Source organism: Acinonyx jubatus, chromosome C1, assembly GCF_027475565.1.
Source record: "Acinonyx jubatus isolate Ajub_Pintada_27869175 chromosome C1, VMU_Ajub_asm_v1.0, whole genome shotgun sequence".
NCBI classification, from domain to species: domain Eukaryota; kingdom Metazoa; phylum Chordata; class Mammalia; order Carnivora; family Felidae; genus Acinonyx; species Acinonyx jubatus.
This window is the reverse complement of record NC_069381.1, coordinates 94,089,542-94,109,775: the sequence shown is the minus strand read 5'-3', so window position 1 is coordinate 94,109,775 and position 20,234 is coordinate 94,089,542. Positions and strand designations below refer to the sequence as shown.

At 53.3% G+C, this 20,234-nt stretch overlaps 1 protein-coding gene across 2 annotated transcripts in view; it reads left to right on the top strand.

The window, feature by feature from the left end:
- The first annotated feature begins 7,245 nt into the window (after nucleotides 1-7,245).
- KCND3 (potassium voltage-gated channel subfamily D member 3) overlaps nucleotides 7,246-20,234 on the top strand; it is a 210,107-nt gene continuing 197,118 nt past the window's right edge. For both annotated transcript variants that reach the window (XM_027058350.2, XM_027058348.2), the window contains exons 1-2: nucleotides 7,246-8,148; nucleotides 14,902-16,079. In XM_027058350.2, the coding sequence (XP_026914151.1) occupies nucleotides 14,974-16,079 (1,106 nt within the window). In that variant the 5' untranslated portion in view covers nucleotides 7,246-8,148; nucleotides 14,902-14,973. The remainder of the gene's footprint in view (nucleotides 8,149-14,901; nucleotides 16,080-20,234) is intronic.

Genomic DNA, 20,234 nt, shown 5'->3' with positions numbered 1-20,234 from the left:
AGGACAGATTTTGGACAGAATTCACCAAACCCTTGAGCTTGACTAACTTAGAGACTAGCCCTGGGACACAGATGCAGACTGGTCAAATGTTCTTGGCATCATGGGGGGAGGTAGGAAGTTCTTCTCCCCTGGAAAGATGTACTATGTTGGTCATAAAGAAGGTGTAATTACTGAAATATTTACAGATGAGATTATATTTCATCTGTAAGTGAAATTTTCTTCAAAATTATCCGGGGACGATGGTAAGCAGGGGTATGGATAAAACATTATAAACCTTAAGTTGGTAATTATCAAAGTGAAGTGATATGTTCATGGGGGGATATATTACACAATTCTCTCTTCTTGTGCATATGTTTGTAATTTTCCATACTAAAGAAGTTTTAAGGGCCGCGAGGATCCTTTTTTTAACAAGGTTTTGCAGAGAAGTCCAGAAACTTCTTATGACCTTGCAGTATGGGAATAGTAGCTGACTGTCATTGTTTATTTGTTGACTCACCAAAGCAATTAATGATTTTGCAGCTGGGTCTCCCACAAACCCAGTGAGGCAAAAACGCCAACCCCACCCTTGAGCTCTGAAGAAAAAATGCATTTGAGGGGGAGTATCATAGATGTGCAGAACTGGAAGGGACCTTGGCATGCAGGAGCTGTGTCAGTTTACCAAGAGGAGGTTAGTATAAAAACTTGGTGCACAAATTCCTTTATTACGACACTTTTGCAAAGGCTGCAGACTTGATTTTCTAGCTCCAGGACGCAGAAATAGAATACAGAAATACTTTTTTGTTTATGGCTGCACTAATGGGGCCAGTATTATGAGTGGACAGTGACTCTGTGGCATTGGGAAGAGCCTCCTGTCCCCTAAAACTTCCCCCCCACCCCCGTATTACTCTGATGGATGCCTGAAACCCCACCTACTCTGTTTCATTGCCTTCATATCCTGTTAAAAATGACTACTGTAGCCCTGGGCAGGACAGTCACTTACACCTTAGTTTAAATGATCTTATCAGTTTTTGCTGATGAGGAGGGAATGGGGAGAGACAGGCACTTGAAGCTCAAGGCTGCAGAAACGGGGTGCCACACAATGGAGACGAGCTAATAGAAAAGGGTATCTGGAGACAAAGTTTTCTGATTTCACACATTTCCCAGGGCCTCAGCATGAACCAGAACCGCATAGAAAGAACTTGAGTGGCCAACCTAATCTTCTTCACAAACAAGCACTGAAGCGAGCTGTGCCCAAGATTTAAAAGAGCACGTTTCAAACGCCTGCAAATTCAGTTACAGTATTATAGTAACAGCCCACATCCTTGTTTACAATTGCATGAGATATGTTACACACATTATGTAATTCAATCCTCATGAACCCTATGAGCTGATACCATCATTATGATCCGTGTTATAGGTGAGGGAACAGAGGATCAGAGAAGTAAAGTGGCTTGCTCAGAGTCACACAGTTTGTTAGAGTCAAGATTTGAAGCCAGGTCTATCCCAAGCCCATGTCGTCCCCATTAAGTCTCCACTGTCCCAGGTTTCCTGATGTGGTGTCCATACAATTTTCTAATTAAACACCAGCAAGCTTCGGTCTTGGCATCTCCTTGAGCCAAGCCAGGGTTTTGGCTAATGGGATTTTAACAAGCCCCCGTGCCAGTTTTTAGGGTAAGCATAGTCACAGCTGCAACTAGGTACCATTTCCAACTGATAGAATCCTGGCTATTCCCAAGGAGGCGATATTCTGGGGATGGCGTTGACCTTCTGCCAGAAAGGAAAGAAAAGAGTTCTCTAAATACCAATCTGGTTCAAGAGCAGAACACTGGCCAAGTCTCTGCAGGTAGCATTGACTGAGGCTCACTTTGTAGATTCGTAAAAGGCTGGAGGAGGGGGGCTTTGAGGCTCTTTTCATCTAAGATCAGCCAAAAATTGAACACCCTGAACCTTTCTCTCTGTCCTCATGCCAGTGCTAAAGATCAGTCAGGACCCGGAGGCTGACCAGTTGACAAATTTATCACATATTCTCAGTTACACACAATCAAGGGAGCCAGGTGAACGAAAGTTAAAATAATCCTAATGTGAATTTATTGAGCCTCTGCAGTTGCCAGGCACTGAGGTAACATATTCAGAGACGAGTAAGACATGGTCTTTGCCTTTAAACAGCTTAAAGCCAGAGCATGAGACCACCATGCAAACAACCAAGGTAATAAGGACTTAATTTGAAGAACAACTACAGTAGCCCAAGAGAATGGCTAGTTCCTCCTGGGGGGTCAGGGTGGACTTTCCCAGTACGTCTTACGTGACCTTTGGGCTGCGTGTTGAAGGTTTCGGGCTGAGTGGATGCTTGCTAGGAAGACAGATGGAAATAGGAAGTGGTGGGAGGCATTTCCAGAGGACAGAACAGCATGTACAAAGGCACGAAAAAGTGGAAGGACGTGCTTGGGTCAGGTAACAGAGAAAAGGTCTATGTGCTGGAAAGAAAGGTGTGTGAGTGGAAGGAGGGAAGGCCAGAAAGGAAGTGAGGGGGGTGTCATGATCAGAAGAGGGTGTTTTCGAGGAAATGATCTATCGCAGAAGATTGAAGGAGGCTGGTAAGGTGAAGCAGAGAAGTACCTGTGTACACAGATGGAGATGCCCAGTAGATACTTAGGGGGAGGAGAAAGTTCAGGAAAAGATCATCAGCACCTGAATGAACTTGAAACCAGGGGCTCCCATCAACTTTCCAGGGAAAAGGGCAGACGGAGTAGGGGAGAACAAGGATAGAGCCCTGAGAAACGTCAGTTTCCCAGCAAATGGAGCCACCAGAGGAGACTAAAACAGTTACTACATCTATGAGCTGTACCTTCAGCCTCCCCCAGCCCTCCTCCAAATTGTCTCTAGCAAGAAAATGAGCAAATGATTAGGGTGTCTCTCTTCTTTCCGGTGCCGATGTCCCCTTCTCAGACTTGCTTTCCTTCTTCCCATCCTTTTCTTCCTTCACTTAGCCTCTTGCCTTCAGGGAGGTCTTGATGAGCAGAAAGTCCCCCATCACGGATATGCCTCCCCGGGATCTGCCTGGGTTTGAGCAGGCATCGGGCTGGCAAAGGTCTCTTGGACAGACTGACTTTTGGAAGATCCACTGGAGCCCAAGAATTTTGATGACTTCTCATTTGCCCTAACTGGTCTAGGCATTTTGACTAATAAGATGACCACTCAGGCAACTACTGGCCTCCCTGGTGGGGTTAGGGATGTAGGAAGTGTAGGTTTCCCCCACTCCCTCAGGAAGGTACCAGAAGTGTCTGATGGTTTTGAGTTCAGCCATCAGGGCCTGAACAAGGTGGACTGATTTTGAGGCTACAATCTCAGTCTCAACACACTGAACCCTGTCCCACACCCAACCTACACAGGCCAGATACTCGAGAGGCCAACAGAGCCAGGTCAAGAATGTCCTCTCAGGGCAAATCTTATCTGACTGAGGGGGTCTCTCTATTCTCAGAAGAGCAAACGACCAGCAGCCTTGGGGAGTGGAAAGAGGGAGGATTCAGAGCTTCACTCTAGGTGTATAGCCTGGGATGCATCCCTTAGCATCAACCGCCTTCAGTTTTCCCATCTATAAAATGGTAATAATACTTATGGTGCAGGATTTATAGGAGACATGGCAAGGAGTCCAGCATACGGTAGCTCTGCTACTTAAGGCCAATATTAAGTCTGATACAATTCAATGACTTGCAATGTTGCTTTGGATCCCTTGGACAGCCTTCCTATATTCTTGGCCTTTTACTGTTCTCCTCTTATTTGTGGCCTCATGAGTTCCCACCTGTGACCTTAAGGAAGCCACTTAACCTCTCTGTGCCTTGATTAGATGCTCAAGGACTGAGGGAAATGAACTCAGCTGGCCAATGAATGAATGCTGATATGCCCAGCTACAGGGATAAGGGATGGAAGGCAATGGCCAGACCAAAGCGAGAGGTCCCCAAGCCCAAGGGGAGACTAAAGGAGAATGAGGGGCCACCCCCCACTGAGTCCTTCACCAGATCTCTACTTCTATAAAGCCTTGCTTAACGTGGTTGGGTAAACAGGGGAGGCTGGGTCCATATGGCTAGCATAAAATTGGCCCCCACGAAATGTCCCATGGGCTTTCCACCTGGTCCAGCCCCTTCTTTATCCCATCCCTGTGGCTCTTCCTCTCTGTCTTCATCAGAAGTTCCCCGCTTCTGGGGCGTAAGGAGTCAACTATCTCAATAAGGTGAACTTGACCCGTTGTGGGCTGTGGCCTGGCATTGTTATTGTGACATGCGTGGAGGTATGTGTTTGCCTATGTCTGTGTATATAATCCAGCAGTTCTGACTTCTTCCCAGGAAAACCTCCTGTTTGCACCACTTCTGCCTTGGACAACAACAGCAGCCAACAGTTACACTGTGCTTCTTACGTTCCTGGCACTGTTCTTGAGTGCTTTATCTGAGAGTTCATTAAATCCTCCCAAGGACCCTTTAAGGTAAAACAGTAGTATTTATTGTCATTTTATGGCAGATGAGGAAATGAAGGCACAGAGAAATTAAGTAGCTTCCCCAAGGTCACACAGCTAGGAAATGACAGAGGCAGTTTCAAACCCAGGAAGTGCGACCTCAAAGCCTGTGCTTTTTACCTCCAAGGTACACAGCGCATTGAATGTGGAAAGCCTGCAACCATCGGAGGCGCAGTCTCTCTCCCTCTCTCTCTCTCTCTCTCAACTCCTGGGCCAATATGGGGCAAACTACTGAAGTAAGACAACCACAAGCAGCAGGGGGAGGGAGGGGGCGACCTTAAGATCACTCTGAGGCACAGCTTCAAAGAGCAAGCCTGAGCAGAGCGGCCCTGGGAAATAGCTGTGCAGATACACCAGCCTGGCGTGTCAGCACAGAGGCTGCTGACTTGGAGCCGGGTTGCCGTTTAACGTCACAGTCCTCACAGTGACAAGCTCTGCAAATAGTGGCCAGAACCACGGGACTCAAGAAGAATCCTCATGTGTGCACAGCTTAGGAAGGACACACAGACACGGAGAACAGTCATCCATAGGAGCACCATCTTTAAATAGAAAAGATAGCTTGAAATACACTCAGTGCACTCTTGCTAGCTGGCTCTCTCTCTCTCTCTCTCTCTCTCTTTCACATACACACATACACACACATGCACGCACACAGACAGACATATAGGGCCACGGCCAACAGAGTGACTGAACAAATGCCTGAGCTGTGCTGGTGGCAAGGGGGAGGAAATCTAGTGCCCCAGCAGCTCCTGACTTTCAGTTCCTATTTAAAATGTCTGAATTGGGAGCATGGACAAGCTCCCAAATTAGCTTTTTAAATAGAAGCTGAGAGTTAAAGGAAAAGCGGCCGTGTCATGGGGGAAAAGCAAGTGAAAATCCCGGCCAGGCCAGGCCAGAGGCAGAGAGGGGGAAGGTGAGGCCATGCAGTTCTGGAAAGATGCAACGGAGGGTGGCAGTCGGTGGGAGGGACAGCATCTCCTGGGCAGTGGCTCCTCCAGCTGCCAGAGTCAAGAAGCCTCCTTCCTGCCCATCTCTTCGTCTTATTTTCCAGATCACCTGGTTGTGAGAAAGGCCAGTAAATAAAAAACATACTGGCCTAGACTAGAAATTCAAATCTTTCCAATTTCTGTCTAGATCCTCTGGACAGCTACTTCTCTTGAATGATGAGATGTAAGCCTGGGCGGAACAGGGCCAGGTGTGTGTAAGGGGGGAGGGGCAGGGAGGTGTCAGAATCAGTGTCCTGTCTTTAAATACAACTTACAAGGTGCAGGAGAGCACAGTGGTCCCATCAGTTGACCGCTCTGGAAGAGGAAGGATGCCCCAGCTAACTGTTCCAGAAAGCCTGTATGCTTTGGGGCAGACCCACCCCCTGAGCAACACAAAGGTGGGATGTACAGGAGTTCAAATGCGGGCAGGAATACAATACTGGGTTTTAACTCTCCCCAGTTGGACGTGGCAGTGGAGGACTGAAGGCAAGTGCCCCTCCCTGGACCTGCCCACCCAGAGTCTGGGGCAGTCCCAGGGGTCAAAGCAGCTGAAGTGGATAGTTGTGAGAAAATTAGCTCTTCCCCAGAGGGAAGGGAGGAGGGAGGTGGGAGCAATGCCAGGGCCTTCCCTGAATTCTTCCTCTGTCTGCCAGGGAGTGGCAGTGTTGTTAATCATTATTACTGTATGTAAATCAGTATGCAAATCTCACACCGCTCTGGGACTCCTGGCAAATGCTAATGGCTCCCACGCCCACCTCTTGAAGGACCAATTGTACACCTTTCAAACCGACACACTGAAGGGGGTTTTGGGGAGAGTGGCAGGAATAAGGGAAAGAAGGGCGCCAGCTGCCAGGAACCCACAGCGGCCTAGACCACAACGACCGACCCCCAAACTGTCACCTGGAACAGGGCTGGGCTTCTCACAAGCCAGAAACCCCGTTCCGGACTCAGCGAGGTTCTTTCTAGCACACCCTCGCCTTCACCGCACACTTTGCTTTTCTGTGTCTGTCTCAGGCTCTCCACACTCCACCTCTCCCCACTCAGAACTGTGATCTCTCAAGCCCTGTGTTCCGGTCCTGCTGAGGCACGGAGTCGTCTGGCTTCTCGAGTGGCGGGCTGAGATCCCGGGATTCCGGGCACCGGGGCCGCAGACCAGGGGAAAGCTGGAGCCGCGGGTCAGCACGGTCTGGGTCTGCGGGGACTGAACGTTCCGCGCGCCGCGGCCAGGAGTGTGGGGGAGGCTGGGCCGGATACCACACTCCGGGATGCTCCAGGCTCCATCCGCCGGGCCCTGTGGGCACGTGCCGACCTCCTGCTCCCCATCCTGGGTCGAGGCACAGGGCAATGGGGATCCGTGGGCTTTGGGGAGGGACCCAGGGATCCGGCGGACGCCGGCAGAGTTCATCCTCCCAAGTCCAGACTCTCGGATCTGGGTGCTAGGAACACGTGGCAGGACAAGAAGGCGAAATCCTACCTTCGGGTCGTGCCCCTCGCGCCCTGGGAGGAGAGCGGCTCTTACGTGGGATAAGGGCAGTATGAGTCCCCCTTGGGATCTCCAGCCCAGGCACACGGCACTCGGAGCTGAGTCGCGGCGAGCCGGGAAGCTTGCGCGGTGGCTGGCTCCACCTCGCCAGGTGGCGGGGCTCGGCCGTGAGCAAGTGCTGGTGTCGCGTGGACAGTCGGTGAGAAAGAGACACCCGGCTAGCTCCACACCCCCCCCCCACGCGCGCGCACACATCGGGGCTCCGTGGCCGCCTCTCCCCGGGTCCCCAGCATACACGCCCCCGAGCTCACACTCGTGCCCACTCCGTGCTCCGCCCCCACCCCAAGCCGAGCTCACCTTGCCACGCTCACCCCCGTGCCCACCCTCGCCGGCACACGCGCTTCCACCCGCGCTGGTACACTCCGCCACCTCCAGGCACACCCTAGGATTCCTCCACTCGCCCGGGGAGACGCACCAGGCTCTGCCTCGTCTCCCCGCCCCCCGCTCGCGCGCGCGCCCCTCTCTATACACACACACACACACACACACACACACACACGCACTCACACACACCCTCGCGCGGGGAGTCACACGCCCTCGCCCCGGGCACCCTCCCTCGGCGAGCCTCCAGGTCCTCCTCCTCTCTTCCTCCGCTGCCTGGCGGCCCGCGCTCTCCGGCCGGGCCTGGAGCCGCTCGGCCGGCGGGGATCGGCAGGGAGCGGAGGGCGCAGCCTCGCCGCCGCCCCCGGACTCTCCTCTCCGCCCCGCCCGCGCCGCGCCCCCAACGCCTCCCCCTTCGGGAGAGGGACCTCGCCAGGCAGCCCGTGGCCCGCCGGGCTCCGCTCCGCGCGGCGCCGGCAGCGGCGGGGGCAGGGCGCGAGCAAGGGAGCCCGCGAGCCCGCGAGCCCGCGAGCGGGGCGGCGAAGCGGGGAGGGGACGCGCCGCCGAGCCGGGGCTGGAGCGGCGGCGGCGGCGGCGGCGGCGGCGGGGGAGGGAGGGCCCCAAGGACCGAGGGACGCACGAACGGACCGAGCCAGGGAGAGAGCGAGCGAGACTTCGCCGGCGAGCGGCGGCTGCTGGGCGCTTCGCCGCGCTGCTGGGCGCTCCGCGCCTCCGCGGCCCCCGGCTCCCGGCCGCAGCTTCCTCGCGCGCGCGGGCGCGGGGCGCGGGGCCCGGGGCTCGCTTCGCCGAAGGTAAGAGGGACGCGACCGAGCCTTCTGGAGCCAGGAAGTGTGAGGAGCGCTGCTCCCACGCCTGTTGCTCCCGCTGCCCACGCGGCACCCTCCCACTCCTGCGCCCGGGTGGGTGGGCGCTGGGGCGCCGGAAGGATTGGGGGTGGGGCCGGCGCCGCGGGGGAGCAGGCAGCCGGCCCGGGGGCGTCGGTTCCCTCCGGCTGTGCAGCCACCTCCGGGCAGCTCGGAGACGTGAGGCTTGGGGGTGGGGGTGTGAACCTCTGCCCTCTTTCCATTGGCCTGCCTTCCCTCGGGGGTGCCACAGGCAGCGCCCCGGGATCCGGCGGCAGGTGGCGACGGCTTGCTCGGTCCCCTGGCTCGTTGTGAGGGGAGAACGAGAGAAATGGCTGAGAGTGGAAGCAAGGAGCAGTTTGGGGCGCTTCGCAAAGTTCTCCAGCCCACCGAGCCGGCGGTGTGCCTACCAGAGGCTCGGGGCCGCACATCTGGTCCTACCCGGTTGCCGCTTCCACCCCTGGAGCTCCAGGAAAGGTCTCTAAAGTGACACCCGGGGCCAGTGCGGCCCGGGGGAGGGGTTTCTGAAGACTCACTTTTTGGAGGTGTTTACATTGGGGATGGGGCACGGAAGGGACAGGGCAGAGAAGTTACCTGGAATCAACTAAATTCCTGCACTTGCTTAGCGTTGACATTTGAATCAAGTCCAAGAGGTTCTGCTTTCATCCCGGGCAGCCTGATATGTCAGCAACAGGCTGAGGTTCCGGACCTGGAATCTTAGAGCAAAGAGAAGGCTCCGTGGTTGTTTCTGAAGAGAGGGTGTCTGAACTTTCTTGTGATCCTTGGCACAATGGGTTCCGTTTGTAAGACTGGGCAGAGGTTCCTATATGGTGCACGTTGGCATGTTGCATGAACTTATGTGATGGTTAAATTTGTGCCTTATTTACCGTTACTTCAAGGGACCCTGGATATTTAATGCCTGTAGAAAGGGCGTGCACGAATTCAACGCAAAGTGTGTGTACATTTCCCCATGTGGACATGTTGGCACACAAACGGCAATTGATGTGTTTATTTTTCCGTGTCGCTACTTGAATGCAACAAAATGCAAGTACACAAGGGACCCCCAGAGGAAGAAAGATTAGTAGCTTGTTCCCTTTTGCAGTTGAGGAGGCTGAAGAAAAAGAGAGTTCAGGAAAGTGCCCTGGCCAGCCTAGGAGTGGCATTGTGGGAAAAGAGGATCTGTATGTCCCAGGCCTGTACCCTAAGGATCCCCAGCCTAGCACCCTGTCATTTCATGCCTGCTTACCCAAACCCTGTGGGCATGGGAGAAGGCCCCCTGGATCACCAGGACCCTCCCCTCTCCTGGACTGGCCCCATTGTGAGCTAAGCAACATGATATGAAATTGTGGAAGGTAAAAGTTTCCAGAGACTCTCCACACCCCGCACTCTGCTGAGGTCATTGAAGGGCAGACCTTGGTGACGCGATGCTTTTGCTGCCCTGTGCCTGCCTGGGCTCAGGTCAGGTGTCAATCCCCAGGACAGGCTGTCTGGTCACTTTGCCCACTTTTGGCCCTCTACCTCCAAAACAGAAGCTGTTTAATAGGGCAACGACTTTTTACAGCAGGGGGAAATGTATTCCCCTCTTCCAGGATTTTTTGCCTTTGTCGTTAGAGCACTTACCTGTTTTAAACGGCTCTTCCCCAGCCTCCCCCCACCCCCATCTTTCCCACTGTCAAACTCTTCTGCCAAAAGCAAAAATAGCTTCAGATTTTTCATTTGTAAGGCGTCCACGTCCTAGTAAAACCTTGGCATTTGAGGCATGTGCAGTGCCATTGGCTGGAAATGGGGCCGCACTCTTGTGCCTGTTGCAGGAATTCATACCCAGATCTGCTCCAGGAGGTGTTGGTCCCTGTCAGGGGGCGAGCGCTGCGGTGAGAGCCACGGAGAAGCCCTGCTTAAGCCAGGTCATGTCAGCGGGGCTGTGCAGAGCTAGTATGGCCTTGGGCACGGTATCTGGTGGGAAACTTTTCCTCCCCTTCCAAGCCCCACCCCGCCCCCTACACACACACACACACACACACACACACACACACACACACAGAGAAAGTAACAGTGGGGTAATTGCTCCTTTTGGGGTACCTTTTACCGGGGGAACAGAGCTTGAGCCTCTGGAGACAACCTGGCTTTTGCCTGGCCTTCTTTGGGAAGATCGTCCTGGATTGGTTTGGCCTTGGGACTAGAGGCTTTTATGATAGAGAGGGGTTGATTTTCCTTCCTTACCTCTCAATTATTCATCTGAAAGCAGTATATAGAGTACTCATTGCCCTTAGGAAGAGGGATTTGGCCTGAGGTGGAAAGGGTAAGGTGGTGGAGCTCAGGTTGGCAGGGGCAGGCACCAGGCACTGAGGTTTGGGAGTCAGGGTGGAGCAGCCCTGGGAGAATGGAAGGGGAAGGGCATTGCCTTTTCAGGGTACAGAGCTGCATGTCTGCGAGCTGGATGCTCCAGGGTCTCTTGGTTCAGATGCTCTTGGCTCAGCAGTCTCTTACCTTACTCTTTGCCACTTGAACCCCCTCAAGGTCCTACCTCTCTGAGCTCCATTCTAGGATAAGGCAAAAATGTTAAGGGTCAGAGGTCCAGGGCCTGGTGTCTGGGAGCCTGGCCCCCTTTCTCCTCCAGGGAGGAGGCCGGGCCTTCTGCTGTTAGACCCGGCCTTGGACAGCCTTGAGTTCTGAGTGATGCAGATTGTGCACCCTGTTCTGGGCACCAGCCTCATCAGGAATTCTCAGAGCTGCCTCTGCTGAGATGAGGCTCGGGCTCAGTCTGTCCCCACAGCAACAAACCCAGATGCTCTGCTTCCTGCTTTGCATGGGCAACCGTTAGGAAGAGGTCTCAGTGAGACCTTGATGTCCTGGATCCTAGTGGAATCACGGATTCCTTGAACCTAGGGCTCCTTGTCACTTTCTTGCCCATTTGTCTCCTTGTACAGATGAGGATTCTGAGGCCCAGAGTACGATGGTGGCTTGCCTTCACACATTCAGGGGAGATTTGAAGCTGGAATGTAGGACTTCCCCACTGCGTGCTCTTTGCTGCCTGGGACGGGGGGAGGGGAGTCTCTGCATCCTGCTGTCTTCTGTGGGGAGCATCAATACCTACCTATACTTGGGTCGGGAGAGCCACTTGGCAGTGACTCAGTCAATGGTCTGTTTGAAAAATCATCAACTCCTATATACATGGAATTTAGCCACTTTGAAGGAATCTTTCTGAGTCTCTGCTCTTTCCCTGAAACTTATGGGCAGAGACGGCCACGTCATAGGATTTTTTTTGTGGGGACAAATTAAATTGTTGCTGTAAGAGTGCCTAAAACAGTGCCCAGAGCATTGTCAGCACTCCATGAGTGTTAACCAAACGTGAATTGGAATTATCTGTGACCAACGCTTATGTCGTGGGCTTGCTTGCCAAACTTCCCTTGCTCCTTAGAAAACCCAGCTAAGAGTGTGTGGAGGGACTACAAATCCTCCTGATAGCCTGGAGGAAGTATGGGAACTAACAGGGTAAATTTCTTGCAAAGGATATAAAATGCACAGGATGTGTTCCCACATCCATCCGTAGCATGTGGACCACCCACTGCAGAGGGTGAACAACCCCCCTGTTCTTTCCCCATAATCAGGAGCTCATCAGGCTTGTGCTGGTTTTCTGTTCTCTGAGGATGACATTTATGGGGAATGTCATTGTCATTCCTGTTGTCTTCTGTGGCATCTGAATCAACCTCCCTTTTTGAGGGAGCAGAGGGGCCTGTGAATATTCTCTTTAGCATGCAGATGAGGAAACTGAGGCAGAGATTGGCTCCTTGAGAAAACCCGACTGAGAGCACAGTGAGTCAGAGCCACTTCAGTTGGCTTCTTTTGATTCCGATCTGTCTGCAGAGTGTATTGTCTGTTAGGAGAGAGAAAAGTCTACCCTGGACGCCCCCCCCCCCCCACCACTTAGCATGGCATGGAGTAAAATTGACAGAATGCAAATGGCGGCTGTAAAATCAGGGTTCCCAGTCTGAGAACCTACTGACAGCAGCACACTGAGCTACCTCCTGGGCTGTCATGTAAAAACTGAGGCGTCGTGGCCTTTACCCTTCAGGAGCTTACTATGGGACGGGGCAGGGGGTGGGGGGAACAGGGCTGTACCCTTGAACTCCGCATTGCCTGGGTTTAAATCTCTCTGCTTTCTTATCGCATCCTTAGGCCAGTTACTAAAGCTCCTCATGATTCATCTTCTTCACCTGCAAAATGGGGACCACAGTGGTGTCTACCCCCTAGGGCCATCAGTGGGCTCAGCTGAGGTGGGCCACGTAAGCATGTGGTACAGTGCCTGGCACACAGTCAGCCCTGTGTAGACATCTGCTGCCATTCTTCTATGGACGGAAGACCTTGAGAAGTCACGTAGCATAGGCCGGGGAGCATGGGGTGACGGGGGCCGGGGGGTGGGGGTCACCCTGCCCGAGGTGGGATCCCCGATCTGTCCATTTCCAGCTGGCACGCCGCCAACTCTCAGGCGGCTTCCAGGGTTGCTGGGAGGATAATGTGAGATGATGACAGGAGCCCGTTCGCGCAGAGCCTGGCATAGAGTACGTGCGGGACGATAGTGAGCCGCGAGTGTTAATAAGACATGTTGAAAGTGTCTTGTAATCCAACCCAGAGGGCAATAGGTGCCAGAAGAGAGGAGCAAACAAGGTGCTGTGAGCCCAGAGAAGGAGAGGATTTCAAGGGGGCGTCACAGAGAGGGTGAGGAACAGGGAGGCGAAGAGGAGGGCCGAAGGGAAGGGAAAGGATATTCCCCACGAAAGGAAGAGTGTCCAGAAACAGCGCCCCACACAGTCTGTGCACGAGCCGCTCTGGCCTTGTTGCTGGAGGTCTGCACGGGTGCATGGGGCTTGGGCTGGAAAGGTAAGCCAGGATCCGTCTGTGGCAGTCCTGGGATGCCGGGCCAGAGTTTGGACTTGATTTTGTGGGTTGTGGGATAAGGCACCACCGGAACCTTGCTTTAGGGAGGTTACTCTGAGCAGAATGGGTTCCCCAGGGACCGGGAGAAACGGTGGGGGTCGGGTGGGACGAGAGATGAGCAGGCCAGTGGGAAGGGAGCAAACTGGGGCCTTAACGAGGGCAGTAAGAGCTATTGTCTCATTATTTGGCAAACCGTGTGGGTGAAGCAATGAGAAAGATGGCCAAAGGGACAGGCCTGGGGTTAGGGAAGCCGTGAACAAAAGGTTGACTGATGAGCAGGTTTTGGCAAGGAGGGAAGTTCGGGTTGACCTTGTCCAGACAGGAAAGTCTAGTGGCAGCTCGGGAGTGAGCGGCGGTAGACATCTGACAGCCTAGAGGAGTTGGTAGTCAGGAGAAGGAAGCAGGTTTACAGGGAAAGACGAAGATCGTCTGCCTCACTGATTTAAACATGGAGTCAAGCCAACTGAACTCCAGAGTGTCCAAATAATTCTGAGTTAGGGCTGGGTCCGGGTGCCAGTTTAGGATTAGTGAAAATGAGTGTGTCAACCCCAAACAATTTCCTGGTGCTGTTACGTTGTTTCTGTGTCACCACATGTCTTCCCACAGATGGCAACACATTTGGGGATTCAGAGTCATTTCAGTATCATCTTTAAAAAGCCAGATTTGGGAAGGTAAATCTGTTTCTCAAGGCCAAAAATAATTCTTCAAGCCATTGTTTCCCCCCAGCCATGCAGGTGACAGGGAGGTGTGTCCACGGTGTGGTTGAGAGACTGGTGGGTGAGGGGACGAGGTGGCCCAGCTCTGGAGAAGCCTCCAGGGGTGGAGCGGGGCCAGGTGAAAGGCACTGGCATGGGAAAGAGTGTTGTTATATAACCCGAGGGAGCTCTGGATGGTGGGCAGATGGAGACGGGAGGCGAAGAATCTGGAGACGGCAGTTGAGTGTGGTTCAGCTTCCTCTTGGAGGGAGAGGGACAATGCATGGAAGGCAGGTGAGCCAAGAGCCCAGGACCCCCTTTACAGGATGGGGAGGGAACCCCGCCGCACCTCACAGCCTCTCCCACATCTTTCCGTCATGGCTCTGAGGGATACGATTGGAGGCTAGGTTGCCAGGTGTCCCAGAAGGTAGCACCAGGGATAGCCTTCTCCATGGGACTTGGGGAACAGAACTGTACCAAGCTGTAGGCCTACCGTCTTCACCTGCCATGTCGGAGAACTTTCCAGACACGGACAGCCCCGGCCTCCATCTCACCAGGGGGGAGTAGAAAGCATGTGTTTACCTGATCTCTCTCACCCACACCCCATTCCTGATTACCCTGGTGGGTGAAGAGTGAAATAAAAATTAGCATGTTTATCCCACTTTTAAATTCTTTTAATGAGAACTCATTTACCCTCTCCCAATTTAAATTCGTAATAACGCCATAACCTTTCAGAGCTGATTATTACCTGCGTCTTCCCAGATCTTCCTAGTAAAGAGGCTTTCCCTCCAAATGCTCCTGAGCCTTCTCGGAACTCGACAATTTGTCGGGCAGTCAACAACATCTGGTGATCCCACACTGCGGCACTGCCCTGTGCTAGGTGCTCTCCCTAGGAGGGGAGGGAAAAGAATCCAGTCTCCTCTCTTCGGTGGCAGCTTCGGTTTCGTTAATTTGCCTTCAAGACTTTTGCTCGCTGTTCCACTCAGCACGGACCCTTCCCTGTGTCCCATTTCCTACCTGGGAGGCAATCACGGACTCACCTGGTTCTCTGCTCTCTCCTCCCATCTCCCAGGGGTCCCGGAACTAACTCCAAGCTGGTGTGCAAAGCCTCTGAGCAGTGGCCGGCCCAAGAGCTGGAGTCACCATGGCGGCGGGAGTGGCAGCCTGGCTGCCTTTTGCGCGGGCAGCGGCCATCGGGTGGATGCCAGTGGCCAACTGCCCCATGCCCCTCGCCCCCGCCGACAAGAACAAGCGGCAGGATGAACTGATCGTCCTCAACGTGAGCGGCCGGAGGTTCCAGACCTGGCGGACCACGCTGGAGCGCTACCCGGACACGCTGCTGGGCAGCACGGAGAAGGAGTTCTTCTTCAACGAGGACACCAAGGAGTACTTCTTTGACCGGGACCCAGAGGTGTTCCGGTGCGTCCTCAACTTCTACCGCACGGGGAAGCTGCACTACCCGCGCTACGAGTGCATCTCGGCCTACGACGACGAGCTGGCTTTCTATGGCATCCTCCCGGAGATCATCGGAGACTGCTGTTACGAGGAGTACAAGGACCGCAAGAGGGAGAACGCCGAGCGGCTCATGGACGACAACGACTCGGAGAACAACCAGGAGTCCATGCCTTCGCTCAGCTTCCGCCAGACCATGTGGCGGGCCTTCGAGAACCCGCACACCAGCACGCTGGCCTTGGTCTTCTACTACGTGACTGGCTTCTTCATTGCCGTGTCGGTCATCACCAACGTGGTGGAGACGGTGCCGTGCGGCACGGTGCCCGGGAGCAAGGAGCTGCCCTGTGGAGAGCGCTACTCGGTGGCCTTCTTCTGCCTGGACACTGCCTGCGTCATGATCTTCACCGTGGAGTACCTCCTCCGGCTCTTCGCGGCGCCCAGCCGCTACCGCTTCATCCGCAGCGTCATGAGCATCATCGACGTGGTGGCCATCATGCCGTACTACATCGGCCTGGTCATGACCAACAATGAGGACGTGTCCGGTGCCTTCGTCACGCTCCGGGTCTTCCGCGTCTTCAGGATCTTCAAGTTCTCGCGCCACTCCCAGGGCTTGCGGATCCTGGGCTACACGCTCAAGAGCTGTGCCTCTGAACTCGGCTTTCTCCTCTTCTCCCTCACCATGGCCATCATCATCTTTGCCACTGTGATGTTTTACGCGGAGAAGGGCTCCTCTGCCAGCAAGTTCACGAGCATTCCTGCCTCTTTTTGGTACACCATTGTCACCATGACCACACTGGGGTAAGTCTGTGCCGGTAGACCGGAAGAGGGTGGAGGTTGGATGGGTGGGAAACCGTGGATGGCATCAGGACTGGGCAGAGGAGTGGGGAGTCGCTTGGCCAAGTTTTAGGAGCAAGGGGAGTTGCCTCATCAGAAAAGGAAGGCACACAAGTGATTTGTTTGGGGGTGGTAGCTTGCTCTGAATTGAGTTTTCTTTTGGGGGGGGGCCATGCATTTTATACAACATGGAAAATCAAGCCGTCATTTGTCTTCTCAGCCATGCGTGCAGTGTGTTGTGGGGGCTGGGGTGAGTGGCTGTATTCTTACAAGCATCCGTGCTTGTAAGGGCTGTCACTGAGAGAGAAACGGGGCAGCAGGTAGGAAGGAAGAAGGCCCTGAGGAGTTCCGTGAGTGTCGTAAGGAGGGTACACATTTCCATTAACCAGAAGACACCGAGAGCACTTCTTCTGGACCTTTCCTGCATTTCTTCTCTGTAATATATCTGCAGGCTATTTCTCTGTTGCCTTCTCTTCTCTGCTGCCACAGATGCTCAAGGGTTTAGTGGATCTGAGCAGACTTTCTCTAAGTGACTCTGAACTTGGGTTTTCTGCAAAGCGGGGCATCCGATTTGTTTTCTTCTCATGGAAGGAGTTGCAGTCTTGCTTCCTCAGCCCAACTCTGTGATTAAATGCCCCGGCCTACCTGGGCGACTCTGAGGTGGTCTGCACGGATCACGTGGTCAGACACAGAAGCAGCAATATCATCAGAGGGAGGGAGAGGCACTCAGCAAGGCTACGGGTGACTCTGTCTCTTCCATCTCCCCGAGGTCCCTTCTCCAGCTGAGGTCACAGAAATGTATTTATGGTGCTGGCATGTGAGCTTTCCATCAGAGGAAGGGGCTCAGGAAGGAGATTGCAATCTTCACCCTAACAGGATTAGAGCCAACGAAGGCAGCTTTATGGAGACATGTATTTCTTAGGGGTTTCTGCTTTGGGCGTTGCGAGTCACGGAGGCTAATGCAAAAATCCCTTTACAATTCATGTGCTGGGTCTGTATTTGCTTAGGCCAGGAAGCGTTATATTGCTGATGGAGAATTCATGAAGCTTTTTATTTGGTCTTTGACAATTCGGTTGGTGGCGTCCTGGTGATTCGATTTTTTTTTTTCCTGGCCTGAAACCCTGCGGCACTGGTGTCGGTTTTTCCATAGTGCTGTGTGTGCTTATTGGGAATGACTGAGCAGGTGACGGGACCTTTTAAAATGATTGCATTTGTCATTGTGCCACACGGGAGGGGGAGAGCAAGGGGTGTCATTGTCCATTTGTGGAGGCCATATTTGATGGGGGCATTCCCTTTGTCTCTTGTCGGTCTGACACAGGCCATCCTGCCCCTTCCTCTCCCTCCAGCACACACACAGTTCTTTGAGCAGCTGCTCACGCCCGGAGTGGGTAAGAATGTCTGGTCATCTGACCTTGTCTCTTGGTTTAGGTGGCAGATGTGGGCTTCTTGGCACAGCAGGATATTTAGGGATAAAGTGGCTTGGGGGCTGGCCACCGTATCAAGAGAAAGAGACACATTTACCCCTTCTAGGCTGACCCTGCCCATCCCTTCACTCTCCTGAAGGCGACCTCACCCATGGCCAAGACCTCCCTGGCCATGCTCCCGATGTGGCTCTGACTATCCAGTGTCCTTAAGTGCCCTCCGATGGGGACTCATGACACCAGAGTGATGCCTTAGGACTGCCATGGGGAGAAAACAGGGCAGACAGATGGATGTCAGAGTTAAAATGGGATCGTTTCAGAAGAGATCGATGGAAACTTCAGTGGCCACCTGCCTATTACTTTTTATTATTAGTATAACAGCATGTGTGTGTGTCTACCATGTGTCAGCAGTGCGCTAAGCACTTTGCATACATTATCCCTTGAAGTCTTCACAGCAGTCCTGCAAGGTAGGAAAAATGCCATACAACTTTGAAGACACAGGAAGAAGGCGAGGCTCGGAGAGGTCAAGTAGATTTCTGTAGTCATACAGCTGAGAAGGGGCAGCACTGGTTCTCCAAAACCAGCCGGACTGTCTCCAGTGCCCTTTCTCTGTCCACTCACCACTCCGCTTACACCCAGACTGTCGGGGACATAGGTGGAAGACAGAGCCCCCCAGGGTTACTTCTTTTATATGATGGCCACAGCGTGTTAGTTTCTTCTAGTCACATCACTCTGCAAGAAAACATCAGTGCGGTGAGTACTACAGCCACTCTACTAGGCACACAGGGAATTTGTAAATAAAACATCTGCCTCTGGCCAGTTTAAAGACTGCCTTTGAAATTAATGGCTGCTTTCCTAGCAAAAGGCGCTGTTTTGCTGTCGCTGGGGAGACCACTGATTTCCTTTAGCATTCACCCTGTAGATCAAGGGGTGAGTTCAGTGTCAGGGGATGGACAATCTTGGCCTCATATTTACTTTCTGAGGGAGGAGAGAGGATGGCAGGGAGCAAGAGGCGTCTGCCAGAGAGTGAAAGCAAAGAGGGAGGAAAGGGCACCTGCATGGGAAGTAGCATGCTTCCCCTGACTGCTGGCCCTGTGGGCTCCTCTCCCTGCTCTTCTGCATGCGTCGAAACGTCTAGCCTCTGGGAGGGGAAACGAATGAGCAAGAAAAGAAGCCTTCAGGAGTGTCTCCCCTAACCTCAGATAAGTAATGGGACAGCAGGCTTTTTCTTCCCCTCTGCCCTGGCTGGTGTAGTCTAATGCTCGATTGGACTACTTTGACTTTGACCTGAATTGGCAGTTGGAACCATCACCAGGCTCACTGCTTGGCTATACATAGCAGGTGCTTGGCAAAACGCTTTTTAATGGATTGGTCGATGTGAATGGGGTGCCTATACCATTTGCCTGACCTGATACTGTTCTCAGTCCTTTCCAGACCTGCCTTTCCTCTTTCTAGGGTGGACCTAAGATTTGGGCTCTGTCCCAGCCCTGGGCCCTGGGGGCAGAGGAGGGCAGCCTTTGCTTGGTGTCTGGTCCATCTCCTGAGACACTCTGCATTGTGGGCGTCTTCTTGTCCTTCTTGAAGGCCTTCCCAACTCGACCCTGGCTGGTTCCTGTCCTGAACAGATTCGCTGGCTAGTTGTAGGCTTAAACTGCTCCAGAAAACCCTTCTTTTTCTTACTGTCTGCTGGGATTTGAGCCCCCAAGTGGCTGTGGAATACCAAAGGCCAACATTCTGCCATAGTCCACGTTCTGTACGGCTGCTTCCAACAACTCCCAACAGACACTTAGTTTTCCCCATCTCCAGACCCTCCCTGCCCTGATTCTGCCCTAAGTTCCCATTTCCGTCTGGGAGAAACTTTCTTTAGCTTCTTTGCAGAGCAGGGCTGACCTATACAGGCTGCAGGGCTGGGCCTAGGGCTGATGTGCCAAGTGGAGTTCACTCTTCCTTGCTCCAGTTCCCATCTCTGCCTGCTTTCCTAGGACTCACTGATGAGTTACTCAGGTGTCCTCCAGGGAGGGATCTCCTGGAACCAATTATTTCTGTTTATTTAATATCTCAAAATACCTTAAGCACATAGAACAATAACAGCCCATCTGCCACCAAGGCCTGAGGATAGCTTTCCTTTGCACCTTCCTCTGCTGGTGGGGAAGACCCCCATGGCCAGTCCAGGTTTCCCTTATGCCCCCTTGACAGTTGAGCTCCCAGATGCACCATGAAAGGATTAATTTCGATGCTCATAATTGATGCTATAAATAAAATCCTCAATTATCTCAGTTAACCGAGGGAAGGGATAACACAGAACTCCCAATATTAAATAAGACCAACACACCCAGTTTGTGAATGTATTCTATGTTGTGAATTTTTTTTTTTAAGCAGATTTTCCTTCTTAATTGTGTTTGACTTTGCTCAGCATCACGATTGGCCCAGACTGTCTGAGTCAGTCCGTGGGTGAAGCTCCAGTTCAGCGTGGGGAAGAGAGGATCGTGCACAAGGAAAGCATCACAAGAGAGCACCCATCAGGGCCGTCGAGGGCCAGCTCCGAGACTGGATGGGATGAGGCTCTCTTGGCTGTCTTGGGGAGGGGGTGATGGGCTTGGGAAGGGCACAGAGCAGCATCGCTCCTGGTAAGATGGCCTGCTGCTGCCTGCTTGGCTTGCTTATGTAATTGAGACTGCCAGCCTATCTGTCACCCCAT